At 40.3% G+C, this 22208-nt stretch overlaps 1 protein-coding gene and 1 long non-coding RNA gene across 8 annotated transcripts in view; one reads left to right on the forward strand and one right to left on the reverse strand.

The window, feature by feature from the left end:
* The window catches only part of chd9 (chromodomain helicase DNA binding protein 9), a 74127-nt gene that overhangs the window by 44038 nt on the left and 7881 nt on the right, over positions 1–22208 (reverse strand). The window contains exon 1 of one of the 7 annotated variants that reach the window (XM_023152178.3): positions 18004–18084. The exons of 3 other annotated variants lie outside the window; for them this stretch is intronic. Coding sequence is in view for 1 of the 4 variants with exons in the window: in XM_014413749.4 (XP_014269235.1) it covers positions 1495–1524 (30 nt within the window). In the remaining 3 variants the exon portion in view is untranslated. Of the gene's footprint in view, positions 1–1494; positions 1910–12337; positions 12356–17999; positions 18085–22208 lie in introns of those variants that run through there. 3 more of the 7 variants (XM_023152185.3, XM_076876645.1, XM_014413749.4) reach the window with 3 other exon arrangements.
* Positions 1909–16592, forward strand: LOC143413492 (uncharacterized). Its single transcript, XR_013094108.1, has 2 exons — positions 1909–2218; positions 15391–16592. It is a non-coding gene; the product is annotated as an uncharacterized LOC143413492 (long non-coding RNA).

The raw sequence follows: 22208 nt of genomic DNA on the forward strand, positions 1-22208 counted from the left end.
CGGCAGCAGAGCTTGTTGCTGTCCCCATCTCAAAAGCTGGGGGTGGGGGGTGGACCTGCCATGCTCTGCATGATGCTCACTTTAACTCTACTCTACTAGTAGACACTGAGCTTGATGAAAGGCCAATGTTTCCTCCAAGAATTCATTTAGATCAAGGGCAGACGACCCTCTGTCTGAACTCTGAAACCATGTGACATCAAAAGTCAACTGAAATTCTTTTGGCTCAAGTAAGCTTTTCAAACGGAGGGTTAAACACTGGTTCAATGTAGCAGGTCACAGTGAGCCTCGCAGACATAAATAATCTAGCCTGCCTGATACATGATAATATGTGCATAATAGATGGCGTGACTGCGGTTATGACTACACAAGCACCCTGTGGTGGGCTTTAAGCCCAGCAGAGAGGGAACCCATAAATGGATGACCTAATCTAAAAATGTGTTGCGTATGCCTACATGGCCCAGGCGCGGCTGGTTGCTTTTTTTCCACACTGCTAGCTAAATAAAGAGAATTAGCTTGAACCTCACTGACAAAGTGGGGGAGGGAACTGAATAACTAGCAATTCATTTGGAAGAAGTGGGGAGAAAAAAATACACACATACACACAAAAGCTGCATTATGATTTTCACGTGTGCCACGCCGCTGAGGCTATTAGGAGGAAATTTACCAGATCATGCTGGAATGTTCTCATTTAAGTTATTGGTGAAAAGAAAGAAAATAGAGAGAGAGAGAGAGAGAGAGAGAGACAGAGGGAGGAGTAGAAAGTAATGTTTAAGAGCGGAAGAACATGAACGCACATGAAAGAGGTAGGAAAGAGGAAGACTAAATATGAAAACAGGTTTCTATCAGAAAGGCAGCGCAAGGGAGAGAGAGAGAAAAGATAAAATGCACCAAAAGTGAGAGCACTGCAGCTGTGTAATACATCTATAAATAACTGAAATTACAGCCTGCCAGCACTGCAGTGATTTCAATCTCTCTAGCAGCACGCAGTCCCATGAAAACGGCAGGGACTATTACAGCTAATGAAAAGGTAGCGTAAGCTCCATTTGGGCCGGACACCTTTCCCTCGCTCCCACCCTCTCATTTCCACATGTAGTGAGGTCTCTGGTGACTGACAGGCTCAACTCATAGAGGGCACAAACACATGCGCGCACACACACACACACACACACACACACACACACACACACACACACACACACACCATACACTGTACATAAACTACAGAACAGGGCAGCAGAATTCAACTGAGAATGAAAAGTGATGTATGATTGGACAGTGGGGATGGGGAAAATACTGTACATCCAGTAAACCATGCTAAGGTCCAGCACAGCAAAGCAAATGAATATAGAGGGAAAGGGGAAAAAAGCAGCAATGAGTTCAAGATGGCGGCAGTGCAGCATGAGCCAGTAGCAGAGGAGGTTGTTCAGTTCCTGCCGGCCCCTCCTCCTCCCCCTTGTCCCTCCTCCCTCCCAGCTCTCAGCACAGCTCACTTACCCTTCCTCTTGGCCTCTTCACTGTAGACATGGTGTTTTTTTTCCCTTCCTCTTTCCTCCCCCTCTCCAACCGGCTAACAAAAGCCTTGCCCTTTCGCTGGGTTTCTTCTCTCTCCGTTGCTCACTCACACTTTCTGTTACAAACACACTCACTCTCTCCTTTTCGTTTGTCTCTCACTCTTCCTTGAGCCGTGTGTCCCCCCCTCCCCTCCCTCACTCCTCGTTTGCCTCCCCTCCTCCTTCCCGGTCAGCTCTTCTCCTCGGGCAGTGCAAGAGCGCCGGATCTGTTCGTCTCCTCCTCCCCCAGCAGGCAGGGCTCAAGAGGAGCGCATGGGAGCTCACTCTCTCTCCTCTCTCTCTCCCACTCGCTCTTTCTCTCTCACCCTCGCCTGTCTCTTCACAGGGTGATGGGGGAGCAGCGCTGTTGGCGGTAGAGGAGGTGCGTGGCAGTCCAGGAAGCTCTCATTCTGCTGCTGTGTGCTGCTTTACTGTCGTCCGGCTTCACCCAAGTCTCCCTCACTCACTCTGTGTGTGTGTGTGTGTGTGTCAGAGTTGCCTTCCTCTCTCCTCCCCTCTCATTGATTCCTCTTTTTGCCTGCCTTTCGTGAGTGCACTCAGTGCCTCTCTGAGCCTTCACCCTCTTGTTTCTTGTTCTTTCTTGCTCTTCCCGCTTAGTCGTTTCTCTTTTTGTGCCTCTCCTCGTCTTCTTCACCAGCTGGGATAAGGTAGGTTACTCCTTTTATTACACACAAAAGCCTTTTTTGTGTTATCTTGCTCGCTTGTTTGGCTGATTGTTTTTTCCTCCTTTCTCCCCCACTTATCTTTTTCCTTGTTCTCCCTCGCTGCCCTCCCCTCTCCTTGGCTCGGGCGTGTGTGGCGAGCTCGAGACTCTGGCAGGCAGAGCGACGGAAAATGAAAGCACAAAGCAGCAAAATGCATCAGCATGAATATTAGAGATGTCGTTAAAACCCAGACTCGTTTTTCTCTCCCTCTCTCTCTCTCTCTCTCTTACTCACTCTCTCTCTCTCTCTTTGTAAGGAAGTAGGCCAGCAGATGGTGCTAGCAGTTATTACATTAACTTTCACAACTTAACCCCCAAAGTACTGGATTTCTCCCACGCCACAGATTGTCAACATCGTAGCTTTTCACTTCCTCATATTGGTTACTGATAGTGATATGTTGATTTATAAATAGAACAGCAGATTCCAAGAGAGACAGAAGAACAAACAGAAAAACAAATTTCCAAAGGCTAAAAATAAATTTCTCATACAAACAGAGTATAACAGATTTCAACTTCCTAATTAAATTGGCACACACAGCCTACACTGTCTCCAGCGGTGAATTCAAACACTTTTACCGGGTCAAAGCCAGGTCACCCTGCTACGAGTCTTGGGGGAGGGGTGACCAAGAGTGGAAGCTGGGATGTGTCCAAGACATGGAGCTCTTCCTGTGAACCACAAACTCTTTGAGCTAGAAGGCCTTTCAGGGAACTCCTGACAGCACAATGTAGGGTCCATGTGCACAGCCTGGTACATGGTATTGGGAATTATTTAGACACAGGCTGGCTTGACGCCAGGTACAATACCCCCCAACGACTGGGTTAGGCCTGAGCTACTGACGGACGCCATCAGCTGTTTTTAGTCTGTGTTTACTGTGCAAAACAAGGTAAACCAATATCCTTCCCACACAACACAAAGTCAATTTCAAATGCAGCTGCACACAACACAGTTTGTTGTCTGTCCAGTTCAATTCAAGGAAGGACACACTTTTCATGCCGTTTCTAAAAAAGAAGTTATTCTAATGGCCAAATCTAAGACACCAAGAAACTAAAGGACTAAATGGTTGCATTCATGGGATGAATAATTACCACAATTCAAAACACGAACAGCTTTTGAAACACATGCCATCTGACCGGTCAGGGTGACACAAGCTGCATGGCGGTTGTGAAGACATTAGTAAATAAAACGCAGAGTAAGACATTATCCTAGGAAGCAAGGAGTCAGACTTCCAGGCAGGAACACATCCCATATAGTGTTACTTTATATATAACTTATTATATTATTAAATGCCGATCCTCCTCACATGGGTTGTGAGTTTATGGTGTGAAATGTGTGGGGTAGTGTGTTGAGGTTACAATACAATATGGCTTTACACTCCATGTTGTACACATATTCTAACAGCCTTATTCAAAATCTGTATGTGTGTAAATGGGGGTGTTGTTATAGCAGTGGCTTTAGAAATTCTCACACCATCTCCCTCTGGTTTGCTCTTAACGCTCTATATTGTCTTTTCTACAGAGATCACAGCCATGTGTGCACAGCAATATTCCTTTCTAAGTGTTTGCAGCAGCGTGCCTTGTATCAACCTGCCAAGTCAGGCCTTGGAGTTTGGACTTTAAAGCAGACCACATGCTTGCTGCGAGCAGAGCAACAGCATTATCTCCAAGCGAAACAAATCTATTGTCAGATAATGTCCACCAGGCTACACTCCCCAAGGATGACTCGACAACACACACACTCACACTCACATTGTAATGAGTTCACAGTCACATATTGCATAGTCATATATTCAATCCACCCTAGACAAACATAAACATAACTAAAAATACAGTCTCCTCACAGTCCTCATTAAACTGCAACAGTGAAAAAATAAAGAAACTTTGTCATTCATTACTTTAACTGCCACAGGTTTACACAAGTATGCAATTTTGTACATCCCACAATGGTTTATCTTCAGGAAAAAAAACATCAAGTATTTGAAGAATAAAATAACCTGGTACAAGCCTCCAGAGAGTCGGAATAATGCCTCATTTAAAACCAGATTCAGTAACTATGTTGCTTTTAATGAAACATTTTTGCTCCATGGTAAATGTTTTTTCTACCCGGACTAGATTTTAAAAAATGAAGGGGGAAAAAAAAAAAGTATAGCAGTCAACAACGTACACATGCTTCAACGGTCACATGGCATGAAGCCACAGCTCCTTGGCAACTAGACAGTTAATATGCAAACAAGCCTGGCAGCTCTGTACAAGGGGAGTGGCTTCGTTTTAGGACAGATGAGGGAGGAGAAAGGAAGAGGGGAGGGAAGTAGAGAAGGGGAGGGGAGTAGCAGAGCTGGTAAAAGGAAGCGGGTGGAAAAAAAAAATGTGTGTGCGCATAGAGAAGCAGCGTGGCTGCAGAGGCACAGGTGTCTGTCGCTGAACACTCCATTACTTCCTCATCAAAGGGTCTGTATTAGTGCGCTACTGCTCTCATTTCTTGCCTGAACCACCATGAGAGTCTCCACCAACTCACCATTAAGAAAATGGAGAGCTCAGAGCTAGCAATGCACTGGCTGTAAATGACAAGATGGCTAGCACCCACGAGGCTCTAGAGCCAAAAGCCAGTTGTTACTCTCATATCCCAAAAATTAATTCCTTATCCAGCTCAAATGCAATGACACCAAGTGTCAGTGACAACACTGTGCGGGATGAAAAAAAGGCTGCACTGGAATAGACAACGCACACACTTCACATTTTTAAATGTTATTTAAGAATTAAATTTGAAAAGGTGATTGATAAAACACTACTTCTTTCATATAATGAGGTTTTCACTGGTGAATAAGTTTACTGCCATGTTCTCAAGCTAAAAATAAAATACACACAAAATCAAGGACAGCTATTCTGTAGCGGAGACTTAACTGTGTGATTTTGTTTTGTCTTCAGTGACCAATGCTAGATCCAATCTATCCTTGCCATGATTCTGAATTAGACATGCTATGATGAAAATGGATGGTGTCCTGTTTAACCATTTTTCTTTTTAGCCAAAAAAAGAAAGAAAGTTTAAACAGGCCTCAACAATATAATGATTTATGCATTTCTTGGAAAACAAAGCCAGCCTTCAAAATTTAATGAGAATCAATTCACAATATTCTATTATATCTATCTACTATTTTCATTTCATTTTGCAGCACAGAAGTAGATAGTCCACTTAAGTTGCAAGTGAATGAACACATAAAATCACCTGTAGTGAATTCACCAAATAGTTACCTGCCTTCTTGTGCTAAACGTATGGTCCTGTGATTTGTCCACGTACACTTGCAAACGTACACTTGTGCAGTCCTCCAAAATCCCAACTGCTCATTGCTGGATATGGATGACATGCATTGCATTTAACAGAACAAGTAAGGGAGTGATAGTGGCATTTAACCGGAATGGAAAAAGCACCCCCCAATAAAACTCCAAAGTTAAAGAAATAAAAGTATGAAAGTAGAAACCTAGTTGCAGTGGATTCATTTTGTTGCTTTAAAACACTGTTTCATTTCAGCTCGTATGTTTATAACTTCGCTTTTCTCCGTGGCTGGCTGATGGACCAACAATAGCACAAGCAAGAGTAGCCCACAGACCGGTTTTACCACATACTTCTGATACTGCCCCTATCTAATGATTTCTACAGGTAGATGGGCAGTTTGTAGCTGCCCATAGACATCTAACACACTGCCAATGCACTACAATCCCATGTGCACAATGAAACATGACATGGACCTTTTAACTAGGGAGCTCACAGAGTAAAGACCACTTGATGACTGCTTGAGCTGAACCTGTTATTTGTGTTCTTACCTCCACCTCAGTCTGGAAAAATTCTGGATGACCATGACTGTTTAATTTCAGCCAGGTTGTATGTTTTGAAAGGAGATGGGCAGGTTATTCATTCACCTTCCAAACAGGTGTTCTAGTTTAGAATAACAGAAATTGTTTTGCAAATATTTAAACTTAAAAAACAAACAAAAACAAAACATTGATACCAATGAAAGAGGTTTTGGCTTTCTCCAAAAGAAAAAACAAAACAAACAAACACCAGAACTGCTATTTTTCACAAGGACTTTCTAAGCTGGGTTTAATATACTTAAGATCAAAATGTATTTTTCTTTTTCATATGGTGAAATTTAAGAGGGAAATTGAGAGACCTCACTTAAGTCGCTGCCTGAACTATGTGCCAGTTGTTCTTATATTCTGAGTCACTCCCTAAACATTTAAACCAGGAAGAAGCCAGCTTTGAATATTTTTAATAAACTTTAAATTAGACATAGCGTTTCTCTGTCTTCTGCAAGTGTGAAATGTGTTAAACCATCAAAATGCTTGTAATGTAGGTGTTTTTAAAAAGGTGATGCTGCAGCTAGAAATAACAATTGGTCACATGGGAGTTGTTCAGGCCACTTTCATCTTACTATTAGTTCAAAACATTTTGTATAATACAGATAATTATAATGCTGCATCCACTGGGTTAACCATTCAATAAACCCAACACACCCAAAAGAAGTGAATGAGCATGAAAACTGTACTAGCCTAAGGAGAAACAACACTGTCAGCACACTATGCATTGTGTGTGCACATGTATGCATCTGTGAAGATAATTATAGATAACGTGCAAGTAAACCAGGATCTCAAAGCCGAAAAGGACGTTTTCTTTCCTCCATCCTTTAACAAACAAACATTCTCCAACAGACTGCATGATCTTTACATCAGGGTTATTTCAGTACAAATACAACACTAAATGTACTGGATACAGTTAACTAACTAATAGGTCCAGCAAATTGAAGGACAGGCTTTATAAATGTAATCATGCTACACTCCTTAGAAGCACAACAACAGATCCAACAGGCTTTCATAAAGAAAGACCATATATCCTTGTGTTTGTGCAATGCACTATTTGACTTCTTCCTTTATTTAAACAAGTTTAGCGCTGAAAGACATTCTTAATTCCAACAAAAAGCCTTTTGGGCGCAGATGGGATATAGGTATAGTATGCTGGACGTAATCATCTAGCTATGTCAGTTTTAAACACTAGGGGGTGACTGTGAGGAGACAAAGCAGGAATGTGAGGTATAGAGAAAAGATGTCTACAGCCACCTTATGTGATTCACATCCAAGTATGAGTCCAGAGTAAATGTCAGGCCTTTGTCTAAATTCCACTAATAAAGCAAAAGAGAAAAAAAAGAGGAAATTGATTTTACATTAAACAGTATTGTTTTTAACTCCTGAAGTACTATCACAAATGGGTAAATATTTGAAACTGTTTCTCTCTTTGACTTACTACCCACTTAACCAAATAAAACGGAGGCACTGTCTGCCCCGCAGCAGTGTTTCTAAAGTTACTAATTAAACTAAAGCCATGTGAATAGCAATAACGTCTTTCATTATGCTGATGACTAGATTTAAAATCATATTTTGTTAATTAACATACTGAGGAAAATAAACTCAGGTCTCTGTTTTGTGTTTGCTTTGCTTATGATGCTAATTTTCCCAGTGAGTGAACATTTTTAAAAAAAATTAACAGCCATGACGTGGGTTTGGGACTTGGTCAGAATACATAGTATGGTCTAGTCTGGGCTCTTTGACAACCAGGGCCAATGACTGAGAAGAGAGAGAGAGCAATTCTAAGTAGGACATTTGCCCCTCTTGCATCTTTAAGTGTCAGCTCAGAGGGCAGACACTCAGTGAGATTTAAGATATTTCAAGGACTAGCACTGCTTGCATGCACGAATGAGTAGGAGTCAAAATGAAAGCAAGAGACCATCCATCCAGAGAGGGACAACTCTCACAATTAGTAGCTGACAAACACACTTTACATACCAGCAGTGCAACTAAGGAGCCTCACTTCTGAGTACTGGTTAATATAATTAGTATACTTTATTCTTGACATTCAAAACAAATCTGTATGTCTTATCGCACATAAACACCCCCACACACTCGGTCTTATCTTTGTGGAAGTGCTATCTATTTGTATATCACTTTCAAACAGAGGAGAGGACCCTATCCTAGACAGAATATAAAACACAAAGTCAATGTGACAACACCAGTTAGTGAAGTCCTGTCATGAAGGGTCAGTTTTGACTATTGCCATCTTGTTGCTTTGAAACTGGACTTTTCAAGCAAGAAGTGTAACTGACTAAGAAATTGACGGACGGTGCATCATAATTTATATGAACTTTCTCAGTCTTGCTACCCCCTATTTATACATCACAGTTTAAGTGTAGGGAGAGTTTGGAAACTCATCTATTCCCTACAAAAATTAGTTTTTATGTCGAATCAAAAAGCTATTTGAGCTACTTGTATTGTAATATTTTTGATTCACATGCATTCTCCCAAATATATTTCTGTAGAGGGTCTACTGTTAGTCTCAAATGCAAGTAAATTCTTATGCTGCCCAAGATAACTAGCATTGCCTCCCTTGCCTCCAATCCACATAAGCCTCTTTACTTCACTTTAATGTGGAAAAAAAAACCCTACTAACAAGGGATGACATTTTTCAAGGTAAACTCATAACTCTTATTGGTGGTAACTCCATCACTGATCACCACAGCTGGCCAATCAACACTGTTTTCCCCTTCAACTCTGATAAATCCTGAGCTCTGCACTCTTTAAAAACATCTGTAGCCATGGCATTGATTCATCATTGGAACAAAACTAGAGAATGCAGGAGGACCTCTTTGTCTGTTATCTTGATTTAAATTAAAGCTTAATGTAAAAGTCTGTTTGCAGAGATACTCAGTTATTTCCCCCCTACCTCACTGTAGGGGCCTGTTTGCAAATGAAAGACTCCATAGTGTGGTGCCTTTTGAAGAAGGGAGGAGAGACAGACAAGCTATTTAATACTCATAGCAACAGAATGAACGGAACAAGTTAGAACTTTAAGCATAAAGAAAAAAAAGAAGCAGCAGCAAATTCAATGACTTAAGAGTTTTAACTTTGTAGGTGATATCCACAAATGTACGCCCACTAATTACGGTAGGCTCGTTATGATCATTCAACACCATATATGCACAAATGTCTCCTGCTGGTATAGCCTTACATGTCAGGCTGGAATTAGAAAATAAATCCAATTGTGTCTCTTTATTTTGCTAGCAGTCGAGCTAGTTGGATAGCTTTGCTCTGTGTTTGAGCCACACAGTACACAAACATGGAGATTGGACAGTGCCACCTTTGCATGACTTGTCCCTGCACAAGTGGTTTCACTTACTGGCAATCTCACAGGAGGGCAACAAGACCAATTCAGAAGATTGCCCAACCCTACCATATTCATTCAGTGGAGACCTGTCAATCACAATGTAGGCCCACTCTAAAGGATACCCTGCGTTACTGTACTTTTTCACTATCAACTGAAATGATAAAGTAATAAACATAACAATCATAGATCAACTGAGCAGTAGGGTGGTTTCCATTTTCATTTGTAAACTCCTACTTCTACAAATGGACATCCAGATGAGTTACCTGGTCATGAGAAAGAATGCATGTTAAAGGGATCAGTGTGTCTGTACTTTATATTGATTGATTGATTGATTGATCATACTTTATTCATCCCGAGGGAAATGATAAATGGTTATGGAGTCCATGGTCCATTCTCAGGGCTATGTGCTCATTCTAAAGTCAAATTTCATGGGACTTTGTTCATGCTGGAAGACTCCACTAAGGCAGAAACAATTTAATATGGGGACCAATCTGAATTGCTCTCTTAAAAATTGTGAAATGGGACATTTGCCTTGGTGGAGGATGTGCTTTGAAAGTGCCCTTCTAGAGGTTTTTTGAGTTAGTGTGTGCTGTGGTTGTTCTGAGTAATGATGTGGTGCTCTCTGAATCAGAGATGGCACAGCAGGTCAGACACCAGGCAGTGAAGTGGAACTGAACTGTGCAAAACAAGCAAGCCGGATGATGCCATTCATTAATGGGAACATCGGTGCAAACTGAAGAGTGGAGCCGAGAGGAGGTCCCTTAGGATGCAACAGAGAGAGAGAGAGAGAGAGAGAGAGAGAGAGAGAGAGAGAGAGAGAGAGAGAGAGAGAGAGAGAGAGAGAGAGAGAGAGAGAGAGAGAGAGAGACAGAAGGAGAGGGAGGGAGGATGGGAGGGATGAGGTGGAAGAGAACTCAGCAAAGGGCTTACTGCCAGACCTTTACAGCTCCTTCATTATTGAAGCAGTGCAAAGGCAGAGCAGGGCCAGTGCCTGCGTAAGGAGGAACACACATAGAGGCAACCACATACATTCATGCACAAGAAGCACAGTGCAGGTGTGTAGTTAACCTACAGCCTTCAAGATTTGATGAAGTGAGGACTTTTTTTCCCCCCCCAGCTTTGATTTCTACCTTCTCCTGTGCGCATGGCAGATATCTATGAAACGAAGAGAGCGAGAGTGCAGAGCAGAAGCGTTTTCCCCGCAAAAATGGAAAAAAAAAAGGAAAAGAATTACCTTAGTTGCATCTTAACTTTATATTAAGATAATGACATTTTAACAGTTAAATCCAAATTATAGATCATTTTTATGACATGTCTCATAAGCTGCAACATAAAACTGAGTTGTTGTTGTTTTTTTTCCAAACTAATATGCAATCTGAGCTAAAGGTAAAGAAGGTAAAAGAGCATGGTGAGGTCTAACAAGATCGGGTCGTCACCCCCAAGCCAACTGAGGCATAACGTAATTCACACCTCATCAGGGGTTCCCTGTTGACTAATTTACTAGTCAATTAAACATGAAAGAAAAAATACACTCAAATTGAGAACAATCAAAAAGGAGTGGAAACTGTATCCAAACAAATGTGGTTACACACTGCTCCTGTCGAGTTGCTACGTGCCAATTTACTCATTTTTTTGGTCAAACTACTGCAGTCATCTGCCTTACTTTACCCCTTACTAGTGGTAGGTGGGTGTGTTACATCTTTGAAATGAACCTTATGTGTAAGTTCAATAAGGAAGATGTGTAATCACACATCTGTGTACTACCCGAATGTTTGGAGGCTAGACAGTGCATTTCATTACTTCCACTTTCCCAAGTTATCAAGCTCACTGCTGACGTCACTGGTCTGGACCAATCATCTTTCGGCCCACCATCTTCAAGCCAATCGGCCTCCACTTTGTGCACTTTCACTCAGTGCTCATCAGGCATTCTCCCTCAAATTCAAATTTTATTTGTGTCACACACACACACACACACACACACACACACACACACACACACACAACCATACACAGTATGACATGAGGTGAAATGCTTATAGCTGTGCAATGCCCGACCATTAAATGACAGTAGGTTTACAGTAAGATATACAATGAAATAGGGCTGCACGATTAATCATTAGAAAATCGCGATCTCGATTCATACTTATGTGCGATCTCATTTCCAAATGACAACGATTTAAAAAAAAAAAAAAAAAAAAAAAAAAAAAAAAAAGACGACGACGACGACTGTACCGCATTTTGATCCGGGACGTACTCTGCATGAAAACAAGCGCTCACTCTTCTTGCTCAACAAATGACAAGGGCGGAGCCTTATACCACGTGATACAGAAGCTGTGCCGTGTGATGCTAAAATTAGCAGGGAAAAAACAACGGAGAGCACATCAGGGATGACGAGAAAGTAGGGCTGCTCAATTAATCGAATTTTAATCACGATTACGATCTGGGCTTTCAACGATCATTAAAAATGACTGAGCCGATTATTAGCCCCTCCCTCATTTATCCGCGACACCTTAAAGGCCGGTCCGTGAAAATATTGTCGGGCATAAACCAGTCCGTGGCGCAAAAAAGGTTGGAGACCGCTGATTAAGAGGACCCGAGGGAAGCTCAGAAAGCTAAGCAGAAGTTATTTGAAGAGGAGACTGACTGCTGTTGGTTGAAAAGAGAGGTTAAAAAAAAAAAACTTCAGTGGTGTTGCACACTATTTTATATTATTTTTTAAAGTCATTGTTAACCCTTTAAATCCGGTCAGAGCAGCATGCTCCGTTTTGTGTAACTATTTTTAAATCCCTGTAGAACCTGAACCGTGTAAGCTAGCGCAATAATTTGTTTTGCATATGAAACCGGAGGAGTTGTACTTACATCTTATGCCATCAGCTTGTCCTCGGTCACGGTTTCCTTCCACATAAAGCTTTGCAAATATTGCATAAAAAGCGCTTGCAGGAACAAAAACATAATATTCCAGAAACACGCTTTGCCGATCCGATCAGCTGTTCATAACACTTCCCAGAAAAAGTCGTCAGTGCGAACTATCACATGTCCGCCATTTCCTGGCCGAAACAGGAAGTGATGTCATTTTCGCGGAAATGTAGTTTTTTTTACTTGTAGGCCTTAAAAACCTATACTGGTCATGTTTGACTTTTCTGAATAGTTTCTGGGATGCGTAGAACTCAAATTGCACTGCTGGAAATAGTTTGTTTTGATGCACATGCTGTTTTCTTTGCAAATTTGCATCATAGGATTGTTTTTTTGTTTTTCCTGCAGCATATAAAAATTGCTGTATCTCCAAAATAAAACTATGAAGACACTCAAAATAAATTTCCTGTTGTTGTAAACTATTTTTTGCAACTTTTTTGTATTTAAAGTTTTGAGGGATAAACCTCTTAAATTTCTCCAAGTAGAAATATATGTAAAAAAACAAAAACGATTTTCAATTTTCTTGTAGTTTATTGCACTTTTTTGCAATTAATGTAGTTACTATGGACTTAATGCATACATATTATTAAAATATGGGCTATAACAGTTGTATAGCAACTTGAAATGCTCCCACAAATGGCACTACAACATGTAAAAAAATAATATAAGCTCTGGTGGACTTGGTTCTATAGTAGGTCTTAAAGGGTTAAATAAATATCGTCAAATAATCGAGATCTCAATTTCAGTGAAAATAATCGTGATTATCATTTTTGCCATAATCGAGCAGCCCTATGAGAAAGTGACAGGAGAAAATCCGTCCCGGTCAGCCACCCAAACATCAATAACGGGAACCTTATACAGCGCTTCCCTATACACGTCGAACTCCCGCAGGCACAAAGAAATTACGGAGGCTATCACTTATCACCTGACCAAAGATATGGCTCCCATCAACACTGTGCAAAACGAGGGATTTAGGAAAATGATCAACACCCTAGACAAACGCTACACAGTGCCGTCCCGCAACTATTTTTCTATTGTTGCACTACCTGCTCTATACACGCAGCGTCGAGCAATGGTGGAGACGGAATTTCAAGTAGTACAACATTTTGCGGCAACAACAAAACGTGAGACATTTGTTGTTTTTATGTTTATTTATTGTTTTTATGTTCAGTCTCAACTGATACGAAGTTGATGTGCAGTTAATAAGTGCAATAAATATTTATACTGGAAAAGAAAATCGTGAGAGAATCATGATCTCAATTCTAAGCCAAAAAATCGTGATTCTCATTTTATGCAAAATCGTGCAGCCCTACAATGAAATATACAAATTTACAGGTTACCTTCGTGTAAACCACCAGCTCCTCATCTCTGCCTCTCTCACATTACCAAGAACTTCATCCAAGCCTCCGTCTTCATCACCACCACCAGCATCTAGACTCCAGGGGGTCTTGCCTAAGTCATCACTAGGAATCTGTACAGCTGTGATGGGCCATTAAACTCTAGTTGCCAAATAGCTTAATTCAATCATGACTCGTGTTCAATCCACCCTAATGATCTTTTCTTATTAAACTTAAAGCTAACTGAAGTGAAATCAACAATATATGATTAGTTTAACCAACTAGCATTTCTGGTGCCAACATTTCATCAGTTAGTCAACTAGTCACACATTTCACTAGTCCCTTGTGGGGACTATATTCCTGGCTTTACTTAAATTGACAAATTTGTCCATCTTTTGTACTAGTATGAAATCACCTTAAGTCAAAGACAGACAGCTGTCAGCCACAAATGTCTAGCGGCAGGGACGAGTTATGGCCAGAGAAGAAGCAGCTTCCCTGCTGATACTGTTACAGCTGAACCCCAAAATAAACACAGAAATGCAGGGTTTAAAACACACTTCATTTCATAGTTATTCAGTTTCAAACAGACTGTCAAATTTTCATCAGTAAAGAACAACATTATGAAATGTTTGGCCGCAAAATATAAACTAAGGCTCTTCAGGTTTGTTTTCCTGATGCATTATTGAACAAAGTACATGAAACGATAGTTATTTTTGATAAAATTTGTAATTTTAAGACTATTTTTATTTTTTTATTTTTTTTTATTTTTAATCACAAAATAAAATACAAAAGAGTCCAAAATATTTATAACTGAGTCAGAAATACTAAAATGAAGTATAAATATATTAAAACTATAGTTAGGTAAATTACTTGACCAAATATACTGGTACCATCCATGCTCTTATTCAATGGCAACGAAACAAGTTGTATGAATCATATCAACAGTATTTGTACTATATTTTATTTTTACGTTTTTATTCTTTTCCACTATGATCTCAAAATTGTAATGCAGATTTATGGTGTGTGAAAAACTCTGAAGTTATTTTATGCTATTTGCATTTCTTCTACAAATATTCCACATTTAAATGACAAAAAAATAATTTAGCAGTTTTTAAAGGGAGCAAGTTAAAGCAAGTCTTCAATTATGCTTCTGATTTCAGCTTTATTTAAAAAAATAATCTTGGCTATGGTTGAGTTTAATGTTTTCAGAATGTACTTTACAAAAATGTAAATGTATTTTTTAACATACAATATATGTATTAATTTTACTGGTGTGATCAAACTGGGCCATAGACACTACAGTACAGAATAACCCCCTTACCTCACTCTAAGACTGCAGACTTACTTTCCTAATGTACTTAAAAGTAAAGTGGGAGGTACAGCTTCAGCTTCCAGACCCCTCTTCTGTTGAACCAGTTCCCAGGTTGGATTCAGGAGAGAGAGACACCTACTCTACTTTTAAAATTAGGCTTAAAACGTTCCTTTTTGATAAAAGTTAGGGCTGGATCAAATTACTCTCGATCCTCCCTTAGTTACGCTGCAGTAGGTCTAGGCTACTGGGGACTCCAACTGATGCATTGTTTCTTTTTCACTCACTATGTATTTATACACCACTCTGTATTTAATCATTAGTTATTATTAATCTCTGGCTCTCTTTCACAGTGTGTCTCGTCTTGTCTTCCTCCCCTCATCCCAACCAGCCGCAGCATATGGTCGCCCCTGCCTAAGTTCTGCCGGAGGTTTCTTGCTGTTAAAAGGGAGTTTTTCCCTTCCCATTCTCTCCAAAGTGATTGCTTTAAGGGGGTCAAACAATTGTTGGGGTTTTTTGTTTTCTTTGTGTCTAAGGGAATGGGGTTTTGGGGGCTAACAGGAAGAGAGAAACTGCATAGAGCATGCAAGACTACAGCTCTGCTCGGTCCCAACTCTACATAGTTATGCATCACACAAACAGCAGGTGCTGCTCTCTCAAACCCATTATTTTCAGTGGCTTTCACAGTACAACAAAGAATGACTGGACCTTGTGGTAACTTAAAATGGGCCTTGGGGTGTTGATGAAGCAGCTAAGTATGATTAACTCAGTTGCATCCGCACTTTATATAGCGATATAGCATTGTCCACATAACTGTTTGCATTTGTTAAAACAGGCCCAAGAAAAAAATCCTTGTGCCAAAAAAGTCCACCAGAGGATTAAATGACTACAGGCCTGTCGTGCTAACATCTGTGGCTGTGAAGTCCTTTGAAAGACTTGTGTTAAGCCACCAGAAGGACATTGCACTGGAAGTTCACCTAGCTTCCACCTGTCAGTGGATCACCAGACCATTAGCACCAGCCTCATCCAGAGATGTGTTCTCTCCGCTGCTCTTCTCTCTCTAGACAAATGAGTGCACCTCAGGAGAACCATATGTGAAACTCCTATAGTTTATCAAGGACACCACTGTCATTGGTCTGATCCAGAAATATGATGTGTCAGCATACAGACAGGAAGTGGATCCCCGCAATCTGAAGTGGTCCTCACATATAAACTCTGTCTGAAAGAAGGCCCAGCAGATGTTGTACTTCCTGCAGCTACTCAGGAAGTTCAACTTGCCACTGAAGCTGCTGGTCATGTTCTACACTATCATCATCCAGTCTGTCCTATGCATGTCAATCACTGTCTGGTTCAGCTCAGCCACAAAGCAGGACAGGGCCAGACTGGAAAGGACAATCATGTCTGCAGAGAGGATCATTGGTGCTGATGTTCCCTCCATCCAGGACCTGTACAGGTCCAGGGATAGGAGATGGGCAGAAAACAGCGCTACAGGATGTCATTTACTAAAACATTTGCTTTGACCACAGTTTAGGTAAAAAAAAGATAACCCCCCCCCCCCCAAAAAAAAAAAAAAAAAAACCCATCTGCAAACGTACAAATAGCAGCTGTTGATATAGCCGGTGTGAAACACCTCCAAACGGCTGGTGTTTGCTAGTTTTGCTGAACAAAAGAGAACAGCTTTGATTGAACTGATGGATTGTGTCATTGTCACCAATATGCGATCCACTTTTTAAAATCAGTATCAGATCAGTATTTGGTTCAAATACTTGACTGGCACATGGCTAATATGGTTAAGTGTGGGGTAACTTACTTAACAGATCTCTGTGCATTTTCCTGTTGTTTCTGGATATTTAAAAAACAAAAATTAAATTGAAGCTTGATGAAATGAAATTTTAATGGCTGTTTTTTGTTTTGTTTTCCTTTGGAAGGCCAGCACCTCTTTGATGGTGACCAACATTTTTTGTCATATGCAAGAAAAACCCTGGCTCCATGTGGATTACATTTTGTAGGTTTGCTACAGCATGATCAATATAAAAAAAATATACCCAAAAAGACACAAATAAAAGTCAGATTTTCACATTAAAGGCCCAAAATTAAGGTGACTAAAATACTCTTGTCATTTTTTTAACCTTTGCAAAGCATGTCTGACAACACTGTAGCCTGACTCACAAAACGGGGAGCAATGATTGATTATGACATACCGGTTTCAACAGTCAACCCTCTTCTGCTAAGGTAAACAGTCAACTGAGTAAGTCAAAAAACACACACACAAGCATAACACACAATAAAAGTCTCCACTTACAACGTCCATGGCAACTATTTAATGACTTCCTACTGACACAAACCTGTTTGCTGAAGTTACAAATCACTAAGCCAACTGCCGTCTCTCGGGACAATACAATTGACATTTAGTGTGTCAAAGTCAAGCTGTGGTGCAAAAACCACAGACTGGAACAGAATGACAGACTTATGCACTTATTCCAGTCTTATTCACTTTAGATAACTTTCCTTAAGTTTTTAGTCATATTAAGGGTTTGCTTTTATCCTCTCAATTTTCTCACTCATTGTATAGGTGTAAACACAAGGACAAAGGGGTCATTACTCCTCTGCGTCTTTTCTTATTTCATCTGTTGCACCCTATACTGAAATAATTTACAAGTGATTTTTAAGATGTCCCCCTTGAACTGAATCTTTTCATACTCAAGAGACACTGTGGTAGTCCAACCGCCCTTTCTGCCAGTCAAAGGTTAGCGTGAGTTCAAGAAGGTTGCGTCACAACCAAAAAGACATTCCAGTCACATACACACACAAAAAAAACCCTTCACATTTTGACCGCTGGGCAAACACTCACCCACCCATCACCCCCAAAAATATTCAAAGCCATTTAATCCCTGGAGAAGGAGGCAAAAGAGAGTAGAAAGGAAAGAAAAGCAGCATAAAAGGGCATACTTTAAATTCAGACCTACTGTGCAGTTGAGGCTGGCAGCGTTCCCACATGCTCCTGACACACTCAATCCAAGTACAACTCCCTCCTCCCTCTCAGTTCTCAGCCCCTCCTCCCACTGAACCCTCCCCTTCCGCTCACAGCAAAGGCCGCCTGACTTCCTGTCTACCTCTGACCCTCAGTTATCCCCCGCCCTCATCTGGCAGGCCTCCAAACAGACAAGACAATCAGAGCGGATGAAGCAGACAGAATGCTTCGTAGAGTGAGCAACCAAGACAGAAAGTGAAAGACAGACAGAAGAAGAAATGCACACATACAAAGCTCTGCGTGTCACACTGGAGCAGGTTATTAGACAAAGTGGAAAGTGTGTGAATAAGACAGGCTATCACCATGTGGGCACAGGTTTCTCCAAGTACAAGTGTGTGTGTGTGGCACATGTCGGTTGTGGGGTGACAAACGGGGTGACGCATGGTGTCATGTTTCAGTACTGATTATGGCATTGCTTGCCCAGTTTGGGTGGCTAGAAGTTACATAAACCCCAGAGAGGTCAGGAAGTACTCAAGCTAGCCTGTCACAGAAACAGCAATCCTTTTTACAAGCATGCATATTCAAAGTTGATGACTGGAAATACAACTCAGAGGAAAAGGCTGGGCAGAGAGGGGAAAGCAGCAATACACCAGCGATATAGAAAGCCAGCGGGGATGTACCTGCTCAGTATCACTGCTGGGGGGCCCCCCAAATGACTACAGCCACCCGGGCAATCAGTGTTCATCAGTCTCACTTCTCTTTTCTATTCAGCATGAAAGCCGTAGCCTCTAGTGTTATGAAAATTACAAACAGTAGAGTGTAGTAGCATGCCAAAGAAAAAATGACAAAGCCATTCATTAACACAACAAAGCTAGCACTCCACACATCCAGGTGCCAAAACAATGACAAATAGGGCCTTATATTTGCCACAACAGAATAAAATGAACTGAAGCTGAAATAACATCACATGGTAAAAACATGACTCCATAAGAAAGAGAGGCTTAATGGCAAAAGTAGTTGTCTTATTTCTTTTTTTATAAACTTGCAGCATCAAAATCCCAGTCCCAATCAAATGTGTAAGACCAAAATATGCAATGTAATGTCATATCGGCCTTATGGACTGTCAGTGAGCTGAGTGCCCAGAAATATTTTGGTTTTGAATGGAAATGGGTCCTCAACACCAAAAGGCAATACATTCAGTATTCAGCCTTTTGTTTGGCAAATATCTTTCAGTTTGAGTACACTAGGAACAGAAGTTTCAAATAAATGAATTTTCGTTTTTTCCACCCAAATTTAAGCCAGCACACTGGACTGCTCTGAGACGTCTGAAATTAGTCAAGTACAACATTCAACCACTAAAACAATTTCTTCTTTTTGGGTATGCAAGTGAATAACAGTAATTTGGCATCTTAATAAAAAAATAATACTGTGCTTCACTTTTTCCTGCTTTTATATAAAACAGTCCATTTTAAAATAGTGGATAGCAACAATATGTATTAAAACATTTAATTTTGATAAATAGCATTTTGTTAAAAGAGCTTGCACACATACTGGTGAATTAACCACTACAGAAACATAGAAATTTCGTATTTAAGGAATTTGTCAATCTTCTCAGAAGTGGATGCCCAAGTCTCAATGTTTTATCCAGTTTTCTTTCTGATTTAAAATCAGAAAGAAATACTTTTTTTCAATTACTAGTTACTTTTTAGTTTTACTAACTAAAGCACACAAGGTTCACATATTCACATAGTGCTTTTAATACAAACATTTCCTATTACACATATTTACTCCTATGTCTGCATCAAATATGCTGCTTGCAGCCTGTATTACATATATTTACCTTCTTAATATTTTTCTAATATCACAGAATCATCATATCTTCCTTTATAAAATTGGCCGCTCTGCTAATATACACTTATAATGTAGAGCTGTCCTTGTTTGGGACTGGTCATATGCTGCCAACTCTACACCTTTCATGTGAACGTGTTTGTAGTTACATTTGGAAACCTTAGGTTGACTTTTCAAGTTGATAACCACCTTCTTAAGGCCAGATAATGGAAAGATATCCTGGGTAGGCTGAACTTGTTTTGTAGTATAAGCCTTGGCTGACCAACACACACAATGAAGCATTTTCAAGTAAAGCTAAAAAGCTCTAGCTGAGCTTGCTAACTAGTTTAGTCGATAGCTGATTTAAAAACAGGGCTAGACAACATATTGATATTCTTAAAAGAAGAAAAAAAGGGGGGGGGGGGTGAAGATAATCATATAACTTATATATCTAAGGAGATATCAATGTTGAGATTTTAAAATCATCTGTCCTTCACAACTAGAATCTCAAAGTTCTGAGGACACAGCTGCCCTGTTTCTTTGTACAGTGATAAATAAAGTTAGAAGAAAAAAAAGCAAAAACAAGAGCATGTCCTCGGGGTTGGAAAGGCCACAGTGAATTCAAACCCAGGACCTTCTTGCTGTGAGATGACACGCACCATTGCACCACCTATATAACCAACAATTAATTTTCAATTTGTAGCTCTAAAGGATTACCATACCCTTAAGTCTTTCCTGCAAAAAAGCCTAAGTCAATATGACTTGCAAAAAATAAACAAAGTGATATGTGTGTGTATTTAGCAGACTTTCATTTTGCTTTACTGGGTACACTGCCAACATAGACACCAAACATTCAACAACCTATGACACTGGATAAATGTCATTATTTCAAACATGCCTTTATCAAATCAATTCAAATTTCAGTGGCCAGTGTGACTGCATGGTGGATGAATATAAAATGAGTATTCATTGCAGTCTTCTCTTTGTATTACTCAATACAATTTCCTGACAGCACTCTAGGGATGTCAGAAGACCGATCCTTACAACACAATTTAATATCAAAATCCTGAAAACGTGATGGTACTTGGTTTTTTTTTGGCATTGTAAGCAGTGTACTGACTGAGGTGGCTACTCTTCCAGAACTGCAGGGGGAGGCACATGGCTACAAGTATTCTAGTCTAGCCTTACCTATTGAAGAAGAAAGAAGCAAAGGCAAAACTAGAAATGGCACAACATATGAAAAATAGTGAGTAGTGTAGTGGTCACAATAGCTCTGTTCTGAATCACTGATGACAAGGGAAGATTCAGCTATAGAAGCACTTTGTGTTTAGAGTAGGGTGGGTTGAGTTGGTGGACCAAGACATTGATTTAATTGATTCAAAAAAGCCAATATCCAAACGATGCTCTTTCAGTTTTTGAACAAAGGGACGAAATACTTCCAATTTAGTGAAGACAAGCCTCCAGATTTCTTCAAAGTTTCAATTCACGGTAACGACATCCACAGTATTACCTCTCTAATTTTATCCTGAAATGCTTGTTACTATTTTGTTTAAGACAGCTGAGACTGATATTCTGAAACCAGCTTTACTCCAGATACTAAAATATTTTTCAATGGCTAAAATTAAATGCCTATGCTAACATAATATAACTAACAGTAGTAGGCCAGAACAGCACAGTAAGGTGGTGGTTAGTAGGGCTGGGTATCGTCACTGATTTCTAGAATCGATTCGATTCCGGTTCACAAGGTCCCGAATCGATTCGATCCACGATTCGATCCAATTCGATTCGATTTGAATCTGGGAAATTTTGCCTCAGACGTTCAGAAATATCATAATTCAGATCAGTACATTTACATATTTTTGTATCTATAAAAAGGAAGCTGACACTCGCAAGACTTTATCAAAGGTGTAAGCATCACAGCAGATGCCTTTGTGTCAAAGTAACTGAGGATAAAACACAGAAAAACACCAAGGTGATTTTCCTGGCCTGGGATTTTATAAAATTATTCTGCAGTCGATCAAAAACGAAAGAAAACCATTAATCAACATATGAACATTACCTCTGAAGTTACAGAGGTTTTATTAGAGACACGACTAAGCGTTTTATCGTAGTGAAAGCAAAACAGCAAAAGTCTGAGTGAATTCAAGACAATGTTTATGTGAAGTGTAGTTTGGATCGTCTTTTGTTGCTGGTTTGGTCAATATTGTTTGGAGAGAGATAAAGCTTCAGAATCAGCGCAAAAAGGGCATAAGCACAAAGCGTGGACCCGCTGAAACATCAGAATCAGTGAGCTGTTGGCTTTCAGCCCCGACCGTGTCCGTGCCGTCGGGTGAGAAAGGCGACATCTCACTGCTTCTGATCCATCGGCGGATC

This window comes from Maylandia zebra, linkage group LG1, assembly GCF_041146795.1.
Source record: "Maylandia zebra isolate NMK-2024a linkage group LG1, Mzebra_GT3a, whole genome shotgun sequence".
Taxonomy (NCBI): Eukaryota; Metazoa; Chordata; class Actinopteri; order Cichliformes; family Cichlidae; genus Maylandia; species Maylandia zebra.